The sequence below is a fragment of the Euphorbia lathyris genome, chromosome 10 (assembly GCF_963576675.1).
Source record: "Euphorbia lathyris chromosome 10, ddEupLath1.1, whole genome shotgun sequence".
In the NCBI taxonomy this organism is placed as follows: Eukaryota; Viridiplantae; Streptophyta; class Magnoliopsida; order Malpighiales; family Euphorbiaceae; genus Euphorbia; species Euphorbia lathyris.
Genome location: NC_088919.1, coordinates 4,208,547 through 4,229,334, shown reverse-complemented (window position 1 = coordinate 4,229,334; position 20,788 = coordinate 4,208,547). Strand labels below are relative to the sequence as shown.

The window sequence follows — 20,788 nt, the reverse complement described above, 5'->3', positions numbered from 1 at the left end:
ATTATTTTATAAAAATGCATTATTTATTTATCTAAAAGATAAATTTTATGAACTTTATGTGTAATCAAGTTTATGAAACTTGATGTATAATTTTAATAAAAATAGAAAGCATCTTAAGGTCCCTATCCTTTTGATTGCGGTGTATTAAATTTTTACTTTCGAAATTTGTATTGGATGTGGTTATATAAAAACTGTGATTTTTTATTTATTTCGAACTGTATTAGATGTTCATAACGAACTAATTTGGCGAGTATGAGCTTAATGTTATATATATAAAAAAACAGAACCAAGTGAAAGATCAGAAGCTCAATGTACCAAAATCGAAATGATCAGAGCCTCAGGATGTTCGGTTCTATTCATAAAAAGCTGAGCTTGAGCATGATTTCGAGGCTTGATTCGTAAATGAGCTGAGTTTGAATATGACGAAACTCGAGTTGAGCATGAGCAGACCAAAAATCGGCTCGGCTATAGACCTATTGATAAGAGAGTTTCTATGATAGTTTTTGGAAACCACAATTGGTAGAAATAGAATAGTAATTAGTAATGTGAAAGAGTTCACGAAAATCCTTATTATGCATTAGACAAGAAGGAAAATATAATTAATCTATTGCGGAAGTAAAAAATTTTTGTATGTGGTCTACCCGATTTGCAAACGCAGACTCGTGGTTTAAAAGTTTACAAACTCAGGTCTGTGGTTTGTGCAGCTGCAGTTAAGATGAGTTAATATGTCGGTCAAAAGATACTTGTAGTTTAGGTAATTTACAAATTCAAGCTTATATATGATATAATTTTCAAAGTTAGTCCTTATACTTGTTCCACATTGCTCTCTTTTGGGGTTAAAAGCCACAATAACAATTTTGACGGGTCGGAGTTTGCAAACTGCACAAGCTACAAACCTGAGTTTGTAAACTTTTAAATAATAGAGTAAAAGCTGATAAGAATGTTCTGCATATGGTTCCTCCAGCTATTTTAAGCTGTTGAAGTTTCCTTTCTCTTTGACTTTTCCAGATTGAGAGCTTGGCTCTAGATAGAAGGGAAGTTCGATTCATATCTGTTCCCCAGGTTAGAGATAACCTTTGCACCTTTAATTTTGTAAACCGAGAGTTCTTAGCTTTGGCCCTTTTAACTTTCAATCGTCGTCCTTTTTTATTCGTGCTTGGTTTCCTAGAATGAATTTGAGTGTAGATTCGTTGCATAAATTGTCTGATTGAATTTAACTTGGGAGATTTGGTTTATTGCATTATTGAATAGAATTGTTAGTTTGCTTGGTATTCCAAAACTAGATTAGGTTTTGCTCTAATCTTGATTGAGGTTGATGTTTAATGGTTAGAACACCAATTGTAGTTCATAAAAAAAAAGGATTCTGATCTTGCTACTTCTGCTGTGGAAACCTCTTGATAAGGGCTATGATAGCTAGATTGAATTAGAGCCGCTCATTGTTGTTCACCTTTTCTTTAGTATTCCACCGCTCATTGTTGTTCACCTTTTCTTTAGTATTCCACCATATTTTTGACATAGAAATTATATCCAAATGCACACTATATTATAAGTAGGGAAGATATACAGACTTGCACCTATTGGCTGAGACTATAAACAGCCTAACATACGGTTTTTACTAAACCAAGCATACACCCTAGTATTTTGTTTATGTACTGTTTTTTTGATGCATTTGTGATTCTGAGATTTAAGCAGTAGGGTAAGATGCTTGCATTGCAATGCCACAAAGCCCTTCCTTTGCATCAATATCCTTTTGCATTCTTATGTACCCTTCTTCTCCCCATTGGCTTCCCCATGAATTCTTTACAAGCCAATAATTCATTCCACTGCTGGATCCATACCCAACAGTGGTAACTCCGTGATCCAACTCAGTCCCACATGATCCTGTAAAGACACCACTTGAATAGAACTGAAATTCAAAACCACTTGCATCTATTGCAACTGCAATTGGTTGGTTTGCTAGTGCCTTCATCAATGCGGCCTCATCATTTGCCGGTACATCTTCATAACCGGTGATCTTGGCTGCATGGTTAGCTTCGTCTTTTGTGTTACAAGTTCCATCTGCAGCCTCATAGGGGTAGTTAGTTTCAGTCGTTATTCCTTGGTTCCCTATGATGAATTTGAAACCATCGTCCATGAGTCCACCTTCGCAACCTTGATCCTCTCCCTTAGTGTCACAATCAACTAGTTCTTGCTCTGAAAGTGAAATCAGTTTCCCAGTTGTGAGCTGAGTGATTCCTTCTACTGCAGCCACAGTTGAAAATGCCCAGCATGATCCTGTGAAAGATAGTTGAATTGGTAAATTAGTTAATTAAATAGTTTGTTCTGTTCTATTATAAGATTGTAGAACTTACCACATTGGCCCTGGTCCTTGATGGCGGTAACTGCACCTTTCTTTCTCCAGTCCATTGAAGTTGGGACTGCACTAATGTTTTCATACCTGAAAGGACCTGCTTGTTCAGAGCACATATGGCCCTTGAATCTATTTCTTGAGGTTTTGAACTCTTGGTTTGTTAGATCAGCAAACTGATTAATGCCTAGCTTGAATGATTTGGCTTCATCTTTGTTGAAAGATTCAATGAGATGAACATTTTGCTTGAAGATGTCGAATCGCATCTCCTTCTCAGTAGGGTCTTTATACACTCGTCCATAAAGAGACATCCATTGCTCATGCATTGTCTGCATTGATGCATCTTGGAGAGTACGAGCTGCCACGGCTTGAGAAGCCAAAGCTCCCAAAAGAAAGATGAGTGCCAAAGCAATTGATGAGAATTGGGTTGTGAAAGCCATAAGAAATGATAGATGTTGTTATGGATGATGGAGAATTATGACTAGTTTGAAAGATTTATATACAACTTCAGCTCTGCTCTCGAATGATTTAATGATCTATTACAATGAAAATCAACGTGCCCACAAAAACATTATGATTGCAACCTGTATATGTATTATGATATTGATGGAATGAATTGTTTAATAAATCGTATATTTGAACATTGCCACAAATATGGCTTTAGTTAGTTTCCAACCTCCAAGGAATTTTGGGCTTTTGGCTGTTTCTAAGTAGACCTGTTCAAGGATCCGATGGCCCGCCCAGCCCGTCCAGACCCGTAGACAATGGGACGGGCTTGGTTAGACTAAATTTTTATTTTGCCCGGCCCGGCCCAAGCCCGAAGATACCCATTAATTTATGGGTTGGACTTGGGTTCTATTATAAAAGCCCGTCTTAGCCCGGCCCGACCCGTAAAATATTCATATGTATTTATATATATTACTACAATTTACACGTTAATTAGTAAAACTAAAATTATAAAAGTGCTGCACTCAAATTCTAGAACATATTCATGTGCTGTTATAAAATTTACTCATATTTACTTTCTTTTAATAATATATAATAAAAAAACTAAAACGTATTTAAATCTAATATATAAAACAGCTCATTCTATCTTCACATTAGCAGCCCCTGCCTACTTTGTTGAAGTTATGTTTATTTCCAGCTTTTTCTTTCATAATATTGTTTCTTTTTGAAACTTTCATAATATTGTTAATTGGAATTTAAATGAAACTTGAAATTTATATATGAAAAAAAAATTTCAGCATGGGCGGGCCTGGCTGCGCCTGGGATTAAGGTTCTCTAATCCAGCCCGGCCCGGCCCAAGCCCGAATAATATTTAGTATAGGCTGGGCTGGGTTTGGGTAGAAGTTTTTATTCATAAGCCTGGTGTAGCCCGGTCCAAGCCCGGTCCGACCCAGCCCATGAACAGGTCTATTTCTAAGTGAATTCACATATAAGAAGTATTTCGTCGTGCCGTTGCCACCACATAATGTCTTAGTCTTAGTCTTGAGTGTATCATTATGCTTTATGTTTTCTTGCTCTGCTTTAAGTATTGTGTATGCTTATTTATTATCCCTAATAGGGTAAGGTTGAAATTTGATTCTATCGTTTTTGAGGAAAGTGTAGATTTACCTCTAACATGTGGAATTATATAAATTTATCTCTAATGATTTCATGTCAAATCAAATTTACTCTTAACGTTTCCAAATAAGATCAAATTTGTCCCTAAAGAAAAATTATTTGAACGGACAATTTTGACAGATTGTCAAATCGGATCTTCTAAACAAGTTTGTCAATAAAATGAAACAGTTTCGTGTATTTTGATAGGTTGTTTGTAATTATGTTAGTAACATAATGATATTTTAGACAATGCGAGTCTTTTTTTTTTCTTGTGATTAATTTGTACATGACAATCTTAACTGTTTATATTTTTGCAGGTTGTTTGTAACGGTATTAGAAATGTTAGAAATATTTTAGATATAATTGATGTTTGAAAATTTCGATATAACCAGTAAATAATGGTAAGCCCGTTCAAAATTTTATTTGATTTTGCTTGGAAATGTTATTTGTACCATTTTATACTTAACGGGTGAATTTGAACTTCCCTAATTACAATAGGGCAAAAGTTGAATCTTGTCAATAAAATGTTCTCTATATATGCCAAGTATCATAGAAATGATTACAAAATTATTCTGTAGGAAATATATGATTATTATATATATAATCTAAAATTGATACTACAGTAAATTTAATTAACAATTATTTAACATTAACATATAATTATTATTTTATAAAAATACATTATTCATTTATCTAAAAGATAAATTTGTTACTATTATATCTAATAATAAAGTTTAAGAGAAACTTAATTTATAATTTTGATAAAAATAGAAAGCATTCTAATTCTAACACCGCTTAGCATTTTGATTTTGGTTCATTAAATTTCTAGTATTTTATTTGTCCTAATGCTCCTCCAGCGTCTTTAACTTGTTCAAATTGGTCATTTTACCCCCTTAGCTAAGTGACATTTCTAACTCTCTCAACTTGTCCATTTATCCCTCCAACTCATAGAATATCCTATTTACCCCCTTAACTCCATAAAAGTGGTATTTCTCATCCCTTACAATCCGTCATCGAGGCCTAAATTGATACATTTTTTAAATGTTAAACCTATATTGGTGCTATTTTGTACGTGGAACCTAAATTGATACTTCCTCAAAATCATAGGCCTATTTTGGTACCTTATCCCTACATATAATGTCTTTTAACTTGTTTATATTAATGTTTTTGTTTTTTTATAAAAAAAATGTTCTTGTTATTTTTATTTTTATTCATTCTTTCTCTTTTCAACTTTTTTTGCTAGTTAAATTTTGATTATAATCTAATTATTGTAATACAATATTATTATAATAAACACATGAAGGATCAATAAAATTATTAAATTAAAACAAAATAAAAAGTTGATATAAAAAATATATATTTTCAAACTCATTTGAATAAGTGCTATTAATATTGCACTATAAAGGGGTAAAAAATACAACTTTTATGGACTTAAGGGGGTAAATATGATCATAAGGGGTGGGAAATACCACTTTTATGGAGTGAAGGGGGTAAATAGGACATTCGATGAGTTGAGGAGGGGTAAAATGACTAATTTGGACAAGTTAAAGGGGTGGAAAATACCATTTCTATGGAGTTAATGGGGTAAATAGGACATTCGATGAGTTAGAGGGGTAAAACGACCAATTTGAACAAGTTAAAGAGGCTGGAGGAGTATTAGGCCATTTTATTTCAATATATTAAGCTTCTGATCTTTTATTTTTATTATATTAAAATCAAGTTTTAACATAAAATTCGGTTAATATAGAATTATACATTTCATATGCAGAAATTTGTATTTTTAACCGTCGTAAGCAATTTTTTTTAATGTGCGATATGGTTATATAAAAACCGCAAATCTTTTATTTCGAATTGTAAATGAATTAGATGTCACAACCAACTAATTTGGCGAGCATGAGCTTAATATGATAAAAAAATGTAGAGGCTTCGGGTGTTCAAATGAAAGATCAGAAGCTCAATGTACCTAAATCAAAATGATAAGGAGATGCAGGATACTTTTTGTCAAAATAGAATTCAACTCGTTCTGAATTGATAAATAGTGTTGTAAATGAGCTGAGCTGCTTATTAGTGGCTTGACGTTCGGCTTGATAAAAGGTCGACTGTGTTCGGCTCGATTTATAAAGAGCTGAGCTTGAGTACGATTCCGAAGCTAAATTCGTAAACTACCTGAGTTTCAGAACGACAAAACTCGACTCACACACTCACGAGTAGGCTCTGAGTACGTTCGTGAACAAGCTTGATTATAATATTTATGAATAAGTTCGTGAGCAAGTCTGTTTCGATTTTTTTTAATAATAGTATTTCTGTAAAGAGGAAAATGTAAAATTACATAGTTTTGTGTGAAAAAAAATTCAAATGAGGTTGAAACCCTACCTTTGATTTCAATTCTTCATTCATCAGTTTTCAAGTGTCGCCGCAACCCAGCTCTCAGGCCCTCTCATCCTCGCTCGAGTCACTCTTCATACTACCCTATTTTGTTTATCTACTGATTTTCGGATGCATGTGTGATCCCTGTGATTTAGGCAGTAGGGTAGGATGCTTGCATTGCAATGCCACACAGTCCTTCATTTGCATCAATATCCTTTTGCATTCTTATGTACCCTTCTTCTCCCCATTGGCTTCCCCATGAATTCTTTACCAGCCAGTAATTCATTCCACTACTGGATCCATACCCAACATCCGTAACTCCATGATCCAGTTCAGTCCCACATGATCCTGTAAAGATGCCACTTGAATAGAACTGAAATTCAGAACCACTTGCATCTATTGCAACTGCAATTGGTTGGTTTGCTACCGCCTTCATCAATGCCACCTCATCATTTGCTGGTACATCTTCGTAACCTGTGATCTTGGCTGCATGATTAGCCTCCTTCTTTGTCTTACAAGTTCCATCAGCAGCATCATAAGGATAGTTAGTTTCAGTCGTTATTCCTTTGTTCCCTATGATGAATTGGAAACCATCATCCATGAGTCCACCTTCACAGCCTTGATCCTCTCCCTTAGTGTCACAATCAACTAGTTCTTGCTCTGAAAGTGAAATCAGTTTCCCAGTTGTTAGCTGAGTGATTCCTTCTACTGCAGCCACAGTTGAAAATGCCCAGCAGGATCCTGTGAAAGAAAGTTCAATTGATAAATTAGCCTATGAAATAGTTTGATTACAAAGTTTGTCTTGTTGTAGGACGAAAATGGAACTTACCACATTGGCCCTGGTCCTTGATGGCGGTAACTGCACCTTTCTTTCTCCAGTCCATTGAAGTCGGGACTGCACTAATGTTTTCATACCTGAAAGGACCTGCTTGTTCAGAGCACATATGACCCTTGAATCTGTTTCTTGAGGTTTTGAACTCTTGGTTAGTAAGATCAGCAAACTGATTAATGCCTAGCTTGAATGAGTTGGCTTCATCTTTGTTGAAGGATTCAATGAGATGAACATTGTGCTTGAAGATGTTGAATCGCATCTTGATGATCCGCGAAGCCAAAACGGGCCGAATCATAAACACGGGCCCAATCTACACTTAGACCCATGGTCCAAGATCAAACGGGCTCCGAATAAAGGAAGCGGGTAAAGCGAATAACCACCCCGACATCCTAAACGGAGCATTAACACTCCCACTCAAACACGTTTGTTGCCACGTAAGGGACGTGGCCTAGAAGGAGTAACCGCCCTCGGCGGTTACTTCAGAACACTTATAAAAAGCCATAAGGCCAGAGGGGGAGGTACATTCATATTTTTCCAGCAATACTGTTATCAATTTACCAACCCTCCTACAAAAACTGACTTGATCGTCGGAGAGTTTTCCCGGAGATCCTGTCTCCGGTTCTGTTTTGCAGGTAACTACGGTGGAGATCATCTAATCGGATCCAGCAAGTTATCATTGGTGCGGTGAAGGTGGACCTTTTTTACCAACATTTGGTTAAAGGTACACAAAGAACATGTCAGAACCATCACGAACGACCGGCGTTACAACCAGATCAGCTAGTATGAACTCAAGGGGTCCACGGATTGCGAATTCGCAGCCTGCGAGTACACAACCTATGGTGCCTAGCTCGACGAACCCTCCGGGACAATTGAGTTCATTATTGGAAGTCCAAGTGCAAACTGAGATGGAGATGTCCAATAGCGATTTCGTCTAAATGGCAGGACAAGTCTTGGCTTCAAATATGAGCCAAGCGGCGGGGGATCGAATGATTGGTTTGCTAACCGCAACGGCTGCTCCTCAACAACCTGTTGTCATCTCCACACAACCATCGACTACTGCCACCATATCTGCGCTTCCGCAGCCATCTCGAGAGCCAAATCAGATAGGTCAGAGTAGTCGCATGAACCCACACAGCCACCCAGGCAACTACTCGTATCACGATCCTAGTATGACGATCCATCCGACCTGGCAAACATCCCAACCGACGTCGGGAATGCCAGGAATCCTTCCGCTACGACAAACAGAGCCCTTTGTTCACGGATATTCAGAGTTGATGACGTCTGGGGCGAATACGTCTGGACAGGAGCACACTTGGAACTTTGATCCTATAACTGGACGGCGGCTAGAACCACGGCGGGAACAACTTTCAACACCAATTGGCGGGTGGATGCCACCTAGAGTTCACCAGCAGCGGATGGAAGAGGATCGGCGAATACCCCATATTGAATTGGAAGATCAATTGCGGAGTATGATGGAGCGAATGGGGTACACACCTAGGGCAAGAGCAGAGGTGCAGAGCGATTCGCCCTTCGCTCCATCGTTGCGGGAATTTATTCCAGATCACAGGATAAAAGCGCCGGCGATACCTAAATACTATGGGGACCCAAATTCTGATCCTGAAGCACATGTCAGGAACTATAGAGAATTAATGGATGTTGCAGGAGCGAGTGAAAGCATAATTTGCAGATTATTCTCGACCACTTTGGGCGGAGCGGCATCTGATTGGTTTCGGTCTTTACCTACTGAATCCATTCACAACTGGAATCAATACAGTCGTGATTTCTGTGCAAAGTTCGTGGGCTGTAAGGCAGCGGATGTGACGGATAAGCAGCTGAAGGAGATCAAACAGAGAAATTATAATTCCCTAAGGGAATTTGTTGTCGCATTTAATGATATTCTGGTGCGGTTACAGAACCCGGATATAGTGAGCATTCGCAACATCATGGCGGATGGAACCACGGATTGGAGCATGCGGGAGGAAATCATCCGGAACAAGCCACGCACCGTGGCTGAACTCATGAAGATAGCAAAAGAATTCATGGAAGTAGACGACGTTAACAGGGAGCATAGAGCTCAAACAAGGCGAGAAAGGGAGGCGGCTAGATACACTTCAGATGGTCGACGGCATCAAAACCAAACACATTACAAGGATAATTTTGTTCGAAAGGGCAATCGTTCCTTTCAAGGGGGGGGGGGGATACCAAACACCATTGAACACGACTCGTCATGAGGTGCTACTTTGGATTGAGAAAAGCCCCCTGAAAAAGGATGTGCAGTTTCCTGAGGCCAAGGGACGAACCAATTTGGGGAGATATCCTAACAAATATTGCAGGTTCCACAGATTGAATGGCCATGACACAAACGATTGCTATGAATTGAAGAAGGAGATTGAAAAGCTGATCGAGAGAGGCAAACTGAGTCAATTCGTAAGAAAAGAGGCGAGTGACGAGAAAACAACGCTCCCGCATGAAGTGGATGCAAGGCCAGAAAAGAAGCAGAAAAAAGGGGTGATAAACGTGATAGCAGGCGGGATCTATGAGCCTCCAACAAAAAGGGCTCGCCGTGAACAGCGAAAAAGCAACACACATAGGGGGGATGCCCTCAATTACTCATTTGCGCGAATCACGGAGCCACATGCGGATGCTTTGGTGATTACAATGGCCGTAGAAGGATGGGACGTTAAGCGGGTCCTTATTGATACAGGCAGTTCTTGTAATGTTATTACTCGGACTGCATTCAACAAGCTGGGAATTAACGACGAACGAGTGGAACATACGTTCATGGATGTAACTGGTTTTGGAGGTCAATCATCTCAAACAAGTGGACATGTGGTGCTGGAGGCAGAAATGGGTGATAAGAATCTAAAATGGCGAGGTGATCTAGAATTCGCAATTATCGATCTCCCATTGGCCTACAACATAATTCTGGGGCGTCCGTTCCTATCGGAAACGGAATCGCTCATCTCAATGAAGCATTTGACGTTACATTTGCCAACACACCAAGGGCGAGTCATAGTGGAAGGTGATCAACTTGTATCTCAACAAGCCTATACATTGTCACTTGAACCAAGACCAGATGAAGAGGATAAAGTTGATGAGAAGTTGCCGGCGGAAGCATTGGGAGAAACGGAACTATTCGCCATCTCAAATGACAAGAACGTACGAATAGCGGCAGGACTCCCAGAAGAAATGAAGAAAGCCATTACCGAGGTGTTGATCCAATGCGAGTCGGCATTCGCAGCTCCAAATGAAGTGCTGAAGGGAATAAGTCCAAACATAGCAACTCATCGTTTGAATGTGGACAAAGGTGCAACCCCAGTGCGACAAAAAAAGAGAGGACACGCTCCAGAGAGGCAGAAGGCGATTGAAAAAGCTGTGGCGGATTTGCTAAAATCAGATGCAATTCGAGAAGTCACCTATCCGGAGTGGCTAGCCAATGTGGTGCTAGTCAAAAAGCCAAATGGAACGTACCGAATGTGCGTCGACTTCAAAGATCTGAATAAAGCTTGTCCGAAGGATATGTATCCGCTACCTAACATTGATATATTGGTAGATGGGACGGCCAGATTTGAAGCTTTATCGTTCACCGACGTGAAATCCAGTTACCATCAGATACCCATGGAGAAGGCGGATGAAATCAAGACATCATTTATAACTCATCAGGCAACTTATTGCTTCAAGGTGATGCCCTTTGGACTGAAAAACACGGGAGCAACATATCAACGGATGATGAACAATATATTTTCAGACAAGTCAGGCGAGAACTTCTCGATCTACGTAGATGATATGATCATTAAAAGCAAGAAGATGCAAGACCACCCGCAGGATATTAAAGAAATCCTGGAAGTGCTGATCAAATGTGGCCTCAAATTGAACCCAGAAAAATGCACGTTTGGAGCAAGAGCAGGAAAATTCCTGGGTTTCATTGTTAGCGGCAAGGGAGTTGAGGCGAACCCGGAGAAAGTAAAAGCGGTGATGGAGATGAAAACACCGAGGAACATACGAGAAGTACAGAGACTGAATGGGCGGTTGGTGGCATTAGGGCGATTCATATCATGCTCAGCTAGGAGATGTCTACCTTTCTACAATGCCATCAAAAAATCTAAGTCCTTTGAATGGACGCCGGATTGTCAAGAGGCATTTGAGGGTATAAAACGATTACTATGTTATCCGCCCTTAATGAGCAGGCCGGAGGATGGAGAAGATTTATTTCTTTATGTATCCGTCACCAGTATGGCGATATGCACTGTGATGGTGCGAGAAGAAGAAGGACAACAATATCCAGTGTACTATGTGAGCAAAGTCTTGAAGGATGCAGAACTCCGGTATTCGAAGTTAGACAAAATGGCCCTCGCGGTGATAACCACGGCGGCTAGATTAAAGCCATACTTTCAGGCGCATACTATCATTGTGAGAACTGGTATTCCAATGCGAAAGGTACTGCAGAAACCTGACGCATCCGACCGATTGATGGAATGGTCAATTCGCTTAGGAGAATTCGATATTCGCTATGAAGGAAGACCAGCACTAAAGAGTCAAGTACTCGCTGATTTCGTGAATGAGTTCACGTGGGATGATGACGAATGTCCAAAGGCACAAAAAGAAGAGTGGAGCATGTTCACAGATGGGGCATTATCCACAGAGGGAGCTGGACTGGGAGTCGTCATCAAAGGCCCGGAGGTTATTCGCCTGTACTATGCGGCAAAGTTAACTTTCGAAACTACCAATGACGCCGCAGAGTATGAGGCAATGATATGCGGATTGAAGTTGCTTAATGAACTTACACCAAAAAGAGTGGTAATCTACAGCGATTCTAAACTCATGATAAATCAGATCACAAAAAATTATCTGGTGAAACAGGAGGATCTAGTAAAATACCATAAAGAGGTCGGCAGATTAACGCAGGAGTTAACACGCAAGGGAGTCGTTTGGGAAATGGTGCATGTTCCGCGGGGCCGAAACACAAAGGCTGACGAATTGGCAAAAGCAGCGGCGAGTAGAGAACCATGGAGTCAAAAAGCATGCGATTTGGAGATAAGATCGGCACCAGCGTTCGAAGTCGATCAGATTATGGTCATCGAAGAACTGGTAGATGATGAAGATTGGCGGATGCCCATTCGCCAATATTTGGAACAGGGAGATTTGCCGGTTGATAAAAGCTTAGCCAGAAAGCTAATTGGGCAGTCAGCGAGATACTCAATTCGAGATGGAACTTTGTATCGGAAATCATATACATGTCCATGGCTGAAATGCATTAGCCGCAATGAAGGAGACTACGTGCTGCGAGAACTACATGAAGGAATTTGTGGCGCACATGAAGCCTCGGCGGCGTTGGCAAGAAAGGTTAAGTTGATGGGATATTACTGGCCCAAGGTGGTGGATGATTCCCAGAAGATGGTTGCGGAATGTCGCAGCTGTCAAATCCATGTGAATGAAAAGCATGTTCCCGGAGCCGAACAAATCACTATAATGACGGCATGGCCATTCGCAACATGGGAAATCGATATAGTGGGCCCATTCCCAGAAACGACAAAGAAAAGGAAGTACTTGATAGTCGCAGTTGACCACTTCAGCAAATGGGTAGAAGCAGAGGCAGTAACCGCTCAAACACCTGAGCGAATGATCGAGTTCTTACGAGAGAACATTATCATGCGATTTGGAATCCCACAAAAGCTTATAACCGACAATGGCACCCAGTTCAACTGTGTCAAATTCAAAACATACTCGAAAGCATGGGAATCAAGAATCATTTTTCTTCTGTAAATCATCCTCAATCGAATGGTATGACAGAGGTTACCAACAGGGCCATGATTCAGGGAATCAAGAAGCGGCTAGGTGATAAAAAAACAGGTTGGGCGGATGAGATACCCCATATGCTATGGGCATACAGAACTTCTGTAAAAGCAGCAACGGGCGAAACACCTTTCTCGCTGGTTTATGGAGCCGAAGCGGTCCTGCCTGTTGAAATCAAGTCGTCTACAGATCAGATAACTTATTATTGCGACACACAAAATCCTATCAATATTAGGGATGCATTGGATTCTGTTGAAGAACGAAGGGAAAAAGCTTACATGCAAATGGCAGTGTACCGCAATAGAATCAAGAAATATCATGACAGAAGGGTGCGAAAAGTGATAATCAATGAGAACGACTTGGTCTTTGTTAGACGAGGTGCCGCGGCCTAATCTCCCGGGCGGACCGGGGGGTGGACAACCTCATGGCGACGTAAGCGGTGATTGGCGCCGAAAGCAACCAATCGCGGAATCAAGCTGCTCGGCAGGACCGGAGCTCGGAGATATGGAAGAGTCGCCACCCACGAATGGGAAAATGAACACCGATCCCTTGCGGGAGACCGGTGTGGGTTCGGGAAACTTAGGTACGAGCCGAGAAGGCTAGCTCCTTTTCGGAGAAATGCTACTAGGCACCCCGACATCGCCCGGTTATGAACCACCGGCCTCCTACTCAGCATGTTAGGCGATAACGGACTAATCGTATACTTCTTTAAGTTTAAAATTCATTTGAAACCCTTTTCTTTCTCTTTTTGGAAACCGTTTTGAGCATATAATATTGAAAAGCCACATCAGTAAAGAATCACCCATTTATGTTTATACATACACAGAGAGGGGGAAGAAAGAAGTGATTTATTTACAACCGTATTTAAATGTTATGTTGTGTGTCTATTCTACATTAACTTATTTCCCCAAAACGATGTTTATTACATGGTTCGCGCCTTAATCGCCGTTGGAACGATTGAGGTGCGTTTTAAAGCCCCGTTGGATGAAGTTTACCCGAATCGCCGTTGGAACGACTCGAGTATTTGAAGACGTTTGAGATAAAAACCTTTTAACGAGAAAACGTGGTTAAACATACAAGTCAATTTTATTTTGTACAAATTCTTTAAGAAAGTGATTCGAAAATTCTATTATTCACAACGAAAACGATTTTAATTACAATAATCCTTTAATCCGCCTTTGGAACGGACTAAGGTTTTAAAACATGGTGTTTTGAAGACGGTTTGAAATGCTAACAAAAACGACTCTATTTATTCACATTAGGAAACTCCAAAAATTCATTAGTTTAAATAATTCAATTGAAAATTCTCTTTTTTGTGATTTATTTTCCCCACTTATTTAATGGACTCTCTAATTGTTATACTTACAACAATAAACTTATTTAAACTAATATTCACACTCAAATAAAGCCTTCTTGGAACATGGACCCATGAATGGGCCAAAAGAATAAAGAAAATAGTTTAGACACACATATATATACATTTAAATCAAAAAGGAGAAGATAAGAAAATAAGAGTTAATAAAAGGAAACTATATAATACATATATGAAAATGCTAGATAAAATACATTTATACTTTAAAAATGCTAAAACAATAAGTAAATCTTATGGATAAGAAAATAATATTTACCCAAAAATAACTTCATGTAATAATCAACAAAATAACCCAAATGTTCCTAAAACTATACATATATATACATAATTAATATAGTTTAAATACCAAAACTGACATATACTAATATCCATCCATTGTTTCTCAAAATATCAAATAACTAATATTTAAACATAGCCTAAGTTAATAAAAAGGAAATACTTATATATATATTTATACTTGTATTGTAAAATAAAATAAAAATGATATACCAATATTCTAAAATAATACATACATATATACAAATAAAATGGAACACCACTCTTCTAAAATAATCATATGTGTTAAAATTCTAAAACAATTTGAAAATCATATATTACATAATTATATATATATATATATATACTAAGGATTAAAAGTCTAAAAGTTAAGAAAAGGGGACCAAAATGGCATTTTTTACATTTTGGCAGATTTACCGACGGAAAATCCGTCTGTAAACAGCCTTTAGCGACAGAATTGGCAAATTACAGCAGCACTCCAACATTTTCCAGATTTGTTCAAAAGCATCAAATTAAATCTAATTCAATCATTTTGGACTTCCGAACTACCAAAGATGGATCATAGTCGAAAACGGAAGTTCCTAAAACGATGTTTTTATTTTAAAATGTTATTTGGAAACCTCTTTTAAATAAAAAACTTATAATTACAACATTTTCGATACCCGAACTACCTTTTCATCGGATCACGGTTCGTATTGGGATATCCAAAACGAGGTTTTTATTTTAAAACAAAACCGAATTTTATTTAATACGAAACGAAAATTAAATAAATACGCTAACTAAATAAAACGTGACAAAATAAATAAATGACTAAAGGAATAAAAACTATAGCATAAAAAAAATAAATAGAAGGAGAGAAATAAATTAAATAAAATAAGGAGTCTAGTCCTCGGATAATACCTTTGATTCGGTATCTGACAGTCGAAACCGATTGATCCCACGAACCGCGAGCTCCCGATTTTAATAAAAATTTAGTAAAAAATGAACTTAGAAAATTTGGAATTTTTGAGAAAAAAAAATATTTTTCTCAAACAAAATCCACTCTCTCTCTCTAAAAATGTTTAGAGTGAGAAAGTTTTCTTCCTTCAAAAAGGCCCTCCCTTCTCACCTTGGGATCCGTGCCCTTATATAGGGAAACGGATCCCGGAACAATGGGCGACGCCCAAAAAAAATTGGGCGTCGCCCATTGTGGTTGGACGGCCGCCCAACCTAGTGTTGGGCTACCGCCCAACATGAGTTGGGCGGCCGCCCAACAATGTTGGGCGATCGCCCAACGGCGTTGGGCGACCGCCCAACGCGAGGTTGGGCGCCCGCGCCCAACCCTCGTCGGGCGTCCGCCCGACGCGTTGGGCGTTCGCCCGACGTGGTTGGATGCCCGTCCGGCGACCCTCGGGGCGTGCCCCGCGCCGTCGGACGCGTGCACTCCGTGGCCACCGAGCGCGCGTTTCGCGCAGCTAGACGCTCGCACGTCGCGGCCGCCGAACGCGCGCCTCGCGCTGCCAGGCACGTGTGCTCAACGGCCCACGAGGGCGCGCACCGCCAGCGGTCCCAGGCATTGCCCGAGCGTCGAGAGCGTGCCACTCGCGGTGCGTCCGACGGATGCCGCGCGCACGTCTCGAGCCGTCAAGCGGGCGTTCGACCATCGTCGTCCGCGTGCGGGATGCCGTTGCGTGCCCGCGCCGTGCCGTTAATTTTCCTCAGCTTATTATTCTTTATATATTTTTCAAAACTTCTGGAATCAATCGCTTCGACCGTCTTGTTTCAGGTTTTCGTCACAGGTCCTCCGACTCGGTGTCTACAGTCTTGAAAAAAGCGGATAAAATACAATCCAGAGAAGGCAAAGGCAAATTAGGCGTCAACTGGATCGGACCATACAAAGTATCCAAGAAGCTAGGACCATCAACTTTTGAAATAGAAGAAATGAGTGGCAAAAAGCTCCCGCGCACCTGGAATCTAGAGAATCTACGCCTATATAAACAGGCCGAGTAGTTCAAGGAAATGACGAGTACTCTTTTTCCTTTTATGAGTTTTTCCCAATGGGTTTTCTGATAAAAGGTTTTAATGAGGCTTTGATCCCACGCAGTTTATGTACCCATGTAATAAGAAGCCTTTTTTCTTTATCAATAAAGGTATTCAATTAGTACATTTATTCAATATACTACGTCCGAATGCGGATCCTTTTCAACATGATCACAAAAACACATAAATGTGTTGCCTATTAAAGAAATGCGGATGCACGATTACGCATCACTCGCAAAACCTTATGGTTAATCTTAAAAACACATAAATGTGTTGCCTATTAAAGAAAGGCGGATGCATGATTACGCATCACTCGCAAAACCTTATGATTAACCTTATGATTATTTTCGAAAGAAAAATCATAAGATAAGGCATAAAATTAAGCGAATAAACGAGTACTCAAAAAAAAAAAATTGCAAAAAGGGTCTGGCCACCCTAGCGAAAACGAAACTAACTACAAAGAATTACAAGGATGAAGTCAACAAAAGACAAGGGTAACATATGAAAATAAGGGGCAACAAGGAGTAAAACGACAATCGCACATGTAGGTAAAGCGGCAAGTAAAAGAAAATTAATATATGCGAGCAGTTTGTTACATACAACAGTTCAAAATATAAATCAAACTACGCTACAGCTTCCTCTCCTTCACCCCTATTGCCCTCCTCACCTTCAGCGGCTCCCTCATCTCCTCCAGTGGGCGGATTTGCTTCAAGCGGATTTGCTTCAGAGAGAGGTACCTCTTGCTCAGACTGAGAAACGCCTTGTGGTACCTCTTCTTCCGCGTTCTGATTAGGGATCTCACAGCTAATTGGAGAGGCCTGAAAACTCTGCCAATCTAAGAGGAGTACCTCATCCATATCAGCATCCTCGGCTTCCATCTTGTCCCACTTCTCAGTTAAATCCTTTTCAGGGATGGGAACCTTGGGGCAGTTAAGTATTCGATCTGGATGTCCATGCTCATAAGCGGCATGAATTCGCTCCCCATACCAATAGATGCGAGCACCATCTTCAGCTAGAATCTCCTCAGCCCTCTTCTTTTGCATCTCCAGAGCCTCCTTGGATGAATTTAGATCATCAAGGACCTTTTGCAGCTCGTCGGACTTAGCCTGGAGGGATTTGAGAGCTTCCTCCTTCTCGCTCATAGCCTTCTGACAAGCGCCTTCAAGAGCCTTTACCTTCCCTTGGACATCATCATAAAGCGACTTCTGAGTCGCCAATTCAGTACCAAGGTTCTCGAACTCTTTGGCTCATTCAGCATCCCTTCGGAGAGCGCCCTCCGCGAAATTGATAATCTGCATATAAGACGGCTCGCGAATAAAAAGGGCGAATAAAAACATGCGATTACTATAGACACAAAATCCTTGAAAGGGAATGACAAGCTTCTACCCCCAAAACAACAATATACCTCTATGGCGCGCTTCTCGATCCCCTCCATAGCAGTAGGAAGCGGTACTTGTTCTCGCACGCGGGAAGCAGAGGGGAGTCGCCCAAGGACATTGCATATGGAAGAAACAATGTCCTTACAGGAGAAACTCACGGCCATGCCAAAGGTCCTAGTCCACCACCCGCTAATATCGGGAATAGGCTGCGAACGCATAAGGAAAGAGATCAGAAGAACAACAGATAGCTTATAAAGAACAATAAACATTACAATAAATCAAGATACCTCGTGAATTGGTGTACTGCTCTTTCCTTTTGATGAAGCAGATATGGGTGTACCGCCAACAGTAGGAGATACAGAGGTGTTTTTCTTCCTGGGCCGAGAAGATTCCGTATCTGCATTATTCTTTCGCTTCCTAGTTAAAGGAAGGTCCTCAGAAACAGAAGTGGGACCTTGTGAAACGGAAGCGATTGGAAGGGAAGCCGCCTCAACAGAAGGAGCCGCCCCCACAGGAGAATTTGCCCCTGCAACAGAAGTTGTTCCCTCCATCCGCTTCTTCCTTCTTGCTAGAGCTTTCGCCTCCCGATCTGCAGCGAGTTGAGATAAAGGATCACCCCTGCAAAGGGTTAAAAGAAATCATCAACTTGGAAATGAAAAAAAAAGAAAAGTACCTTGAACAAAAACGCGATAAGGGATATAGACAACGCGATCTCCCTCGCGGTAGGCAATCGCCACTCGACTTCTTAGCATGTGGAAGGCCTGATCATACGTCCATACAAAAGGAGGCGTACTCTTCAAGAACTTTATAACAGCGGATTCTTCCTCACTGGGGTAACCGAAGTTCAAACTCTTTACATTGGGCCGGCCCCAGCAGCGAAGGAAGTTTGGATTCCCTTCATTAAACTTGATAAAGAAGTAAGATCGGTCCCACTCGCGGATCTTGTTCAGCTTCTCGTCGAAACCATAGTAACCGCTCTGACGGATGAAAGTGAAATACCCCGCCGAACTCTTGAAATGATGAAGCTTGGAGAAAATTTTGAGCGAGAAGGGAACCTCCAAACAATCCGCCAGAAATTTATCCAGAGTTAAGTCGGCCCATCCATTGGGATGCAATTGACCGGGTGCGATTCCGTAACCGCCCAGGACGGAAGCAATCTCATCCGCCAGCGGATACGTGAAACCGCAGATAATCTGGGCGACGAAAATGGTGAAATACCCCTTTGGGTAGTCACCCGGTCCTCTATCCTCCCCGGGAATGATGGTCTCGAGACCTTGAAGCCAAGGATACTGCTCCCGCAAATCATCAATTGTCTCGCGACAAACTAGGCTTCCTGACCGGTCCTTCTTCGGTAATAAACGGGGGGTTGGGACAGGTGGCGGAATCAACTTCTTAGGGTCAAAACCTAGACCCTCATCGGTTGTATTCGCTAGGTGGAGGAAGTCGGCGGGATGGGAATCAGACCCAGGAGAGCTGGTTGAAGCTTCATCAACCATCTCATCGACCTCATGAGACACCTCGCAGACGTAATTTTCATCGAACGGTGCGAAATCGAGGTCAAGGTTCGACATATTGATGAAGAAAAATGAACAGAAGTAAAGAGCCGAACGAATTACAAGTAACGGAAAGGAAAACTTACATGTGGGAAAGAATACAGAGAAGAACGAACACTAAGGGGTTGACGCCGGAGAAGAAATGACAGGAGAAGGAAAGAACAACTTTCGAATTTTGAAAGAACAACTTTCGAATATCCAGACAAAGACGAAGAGTCTCCTATAACATGTGAAAAGACCCTAAAGGGCTCTTGCCAAACTAAAGGGGAGGCATGTGATGATCCGCGAAGCCAAAACGGGCCGAATCATAAACACGGGCCCAATCTACACTTAGACCCATGGTCCAAGATCAAACGGGCTCCGAATAAAGGAAGCGGGTAAAGCGAATAACCACCCCGACATCCTAAACGGAGCATTAACACTCCCACTCAAACACGTTTGTTGCCACGTAAGGGACGTGGCCTAGAAGGAGTAACCGCCCTTCAGAACACTTATAAAAAGCCATAAGGCCAGAGGGGGAGGTACATTCATATTTTTCCAGCAATACTGTTATCAATTTACCAACCCTCCTACAAAAACTGACTTGATCGTCGGAGAGTTTTCCCGGAGATCCTGTCTCCGGTTCTGTTTTGCAGGTAACTACGGTGGAGATCATCTAATCGGATCCAGCAAGTTATCACATCTCCTTCTCATTAGAGTCCTTGTACACTCGTCCATAACGAGCCATCCAATGCTCGTGCTGTGCCTGCATTGATGCATCTTGGAGAGTACGAGCTGCCACGGCTTGAGAAGCCAAAGCTCCAAAAAGAAAGATGAGTGTCAAAGTAAAGCATGGGAATTGGGTTGCGAAAGCCATAGGAAATGATATGATAAGCTGTTGTTATGGATGATGGAAAATTAGGACTAGTTTGAATGATTTATAATGATTTAGAATGATTTAATGATTTATCACAATGAAAATCAACGTGCCGAAAAAAACATTATGATTGCAACCTGTATATGTATTATGATATTGATGAAATGAATTGTTTAATAAATTGTTGAATATTTTAATATTTTGTAACATATTTTCTACTGAGTTATGAATAGCCACAAATATGTCAATTAGTTTCCAACGTCCAAGGAATTTTGGGTTTTTGGCTGTTTCTAAGCGAATTCACATATAAGAAACACTTCGTCGTGCCGTTGCCACCAGATAATGTCCTAGTCTTAAGTATAGCATGATGATGCAGTTTTCTTGCTCTGCTT

General features: G+C 40.7%; 1 protein-coding gene and 1 pseudogene across 1 annotated transcript; both read right to left on the bottom strand.

Moving 5' to 3' along the window:
- Nucleotides 1-1,212: 1,212 nt before the first annotated feature.
- LOC136209193 (senescence-specific cysteine protease SAG39-like) lies at nt 1,213-3,840 on the bottom strand. The gene is made up of 2 exons (XM_066000592.1): nt 2,352-3,840; nt 1,213-2,274 (listed from the first exon to the last, which is right to left on the bottom strand). The coding sequence occupies exons 1-2, from the start codon at nt 2,785-2,787 to the stop codon at nt 1,685-1,687; spliced, it is 1,026 nt and encodes a 341-aa protein (XP_065856664.1). The 5' UTR covers nt 2,788-3,840; the 3' UTR covers nt 1,213-1,684.
- Nucleotides 3,841-6,467: 2,627 nt separating this feature from the next.
- LOC136209148 (senescence-specific cysteine protease SAG39-like) lies at nt 6,468-20,396 on the bottom strand (annotated as a pseudogene).
- Nucleotides 20,397-20,788: the final 392 nt, after the last annotated feature.

Bases quoted from the DNA above. Each gene is read 5' to 3' on its own strand.
- LOC136209193 (XM_066000592.1), bottom strand. From the start codon at position 2,787: ATGGCTTTCACAACCCAATTCTCATCAATTGCTTTGGCACTCATCTTT. The intron at 2,275-2,351 runs GTAAGTTCTACA...TATCTTTCACAG, and splicing joins CAAGGACCAGGGCCAATGTG to GATCATGCTGGGCATTTTCA.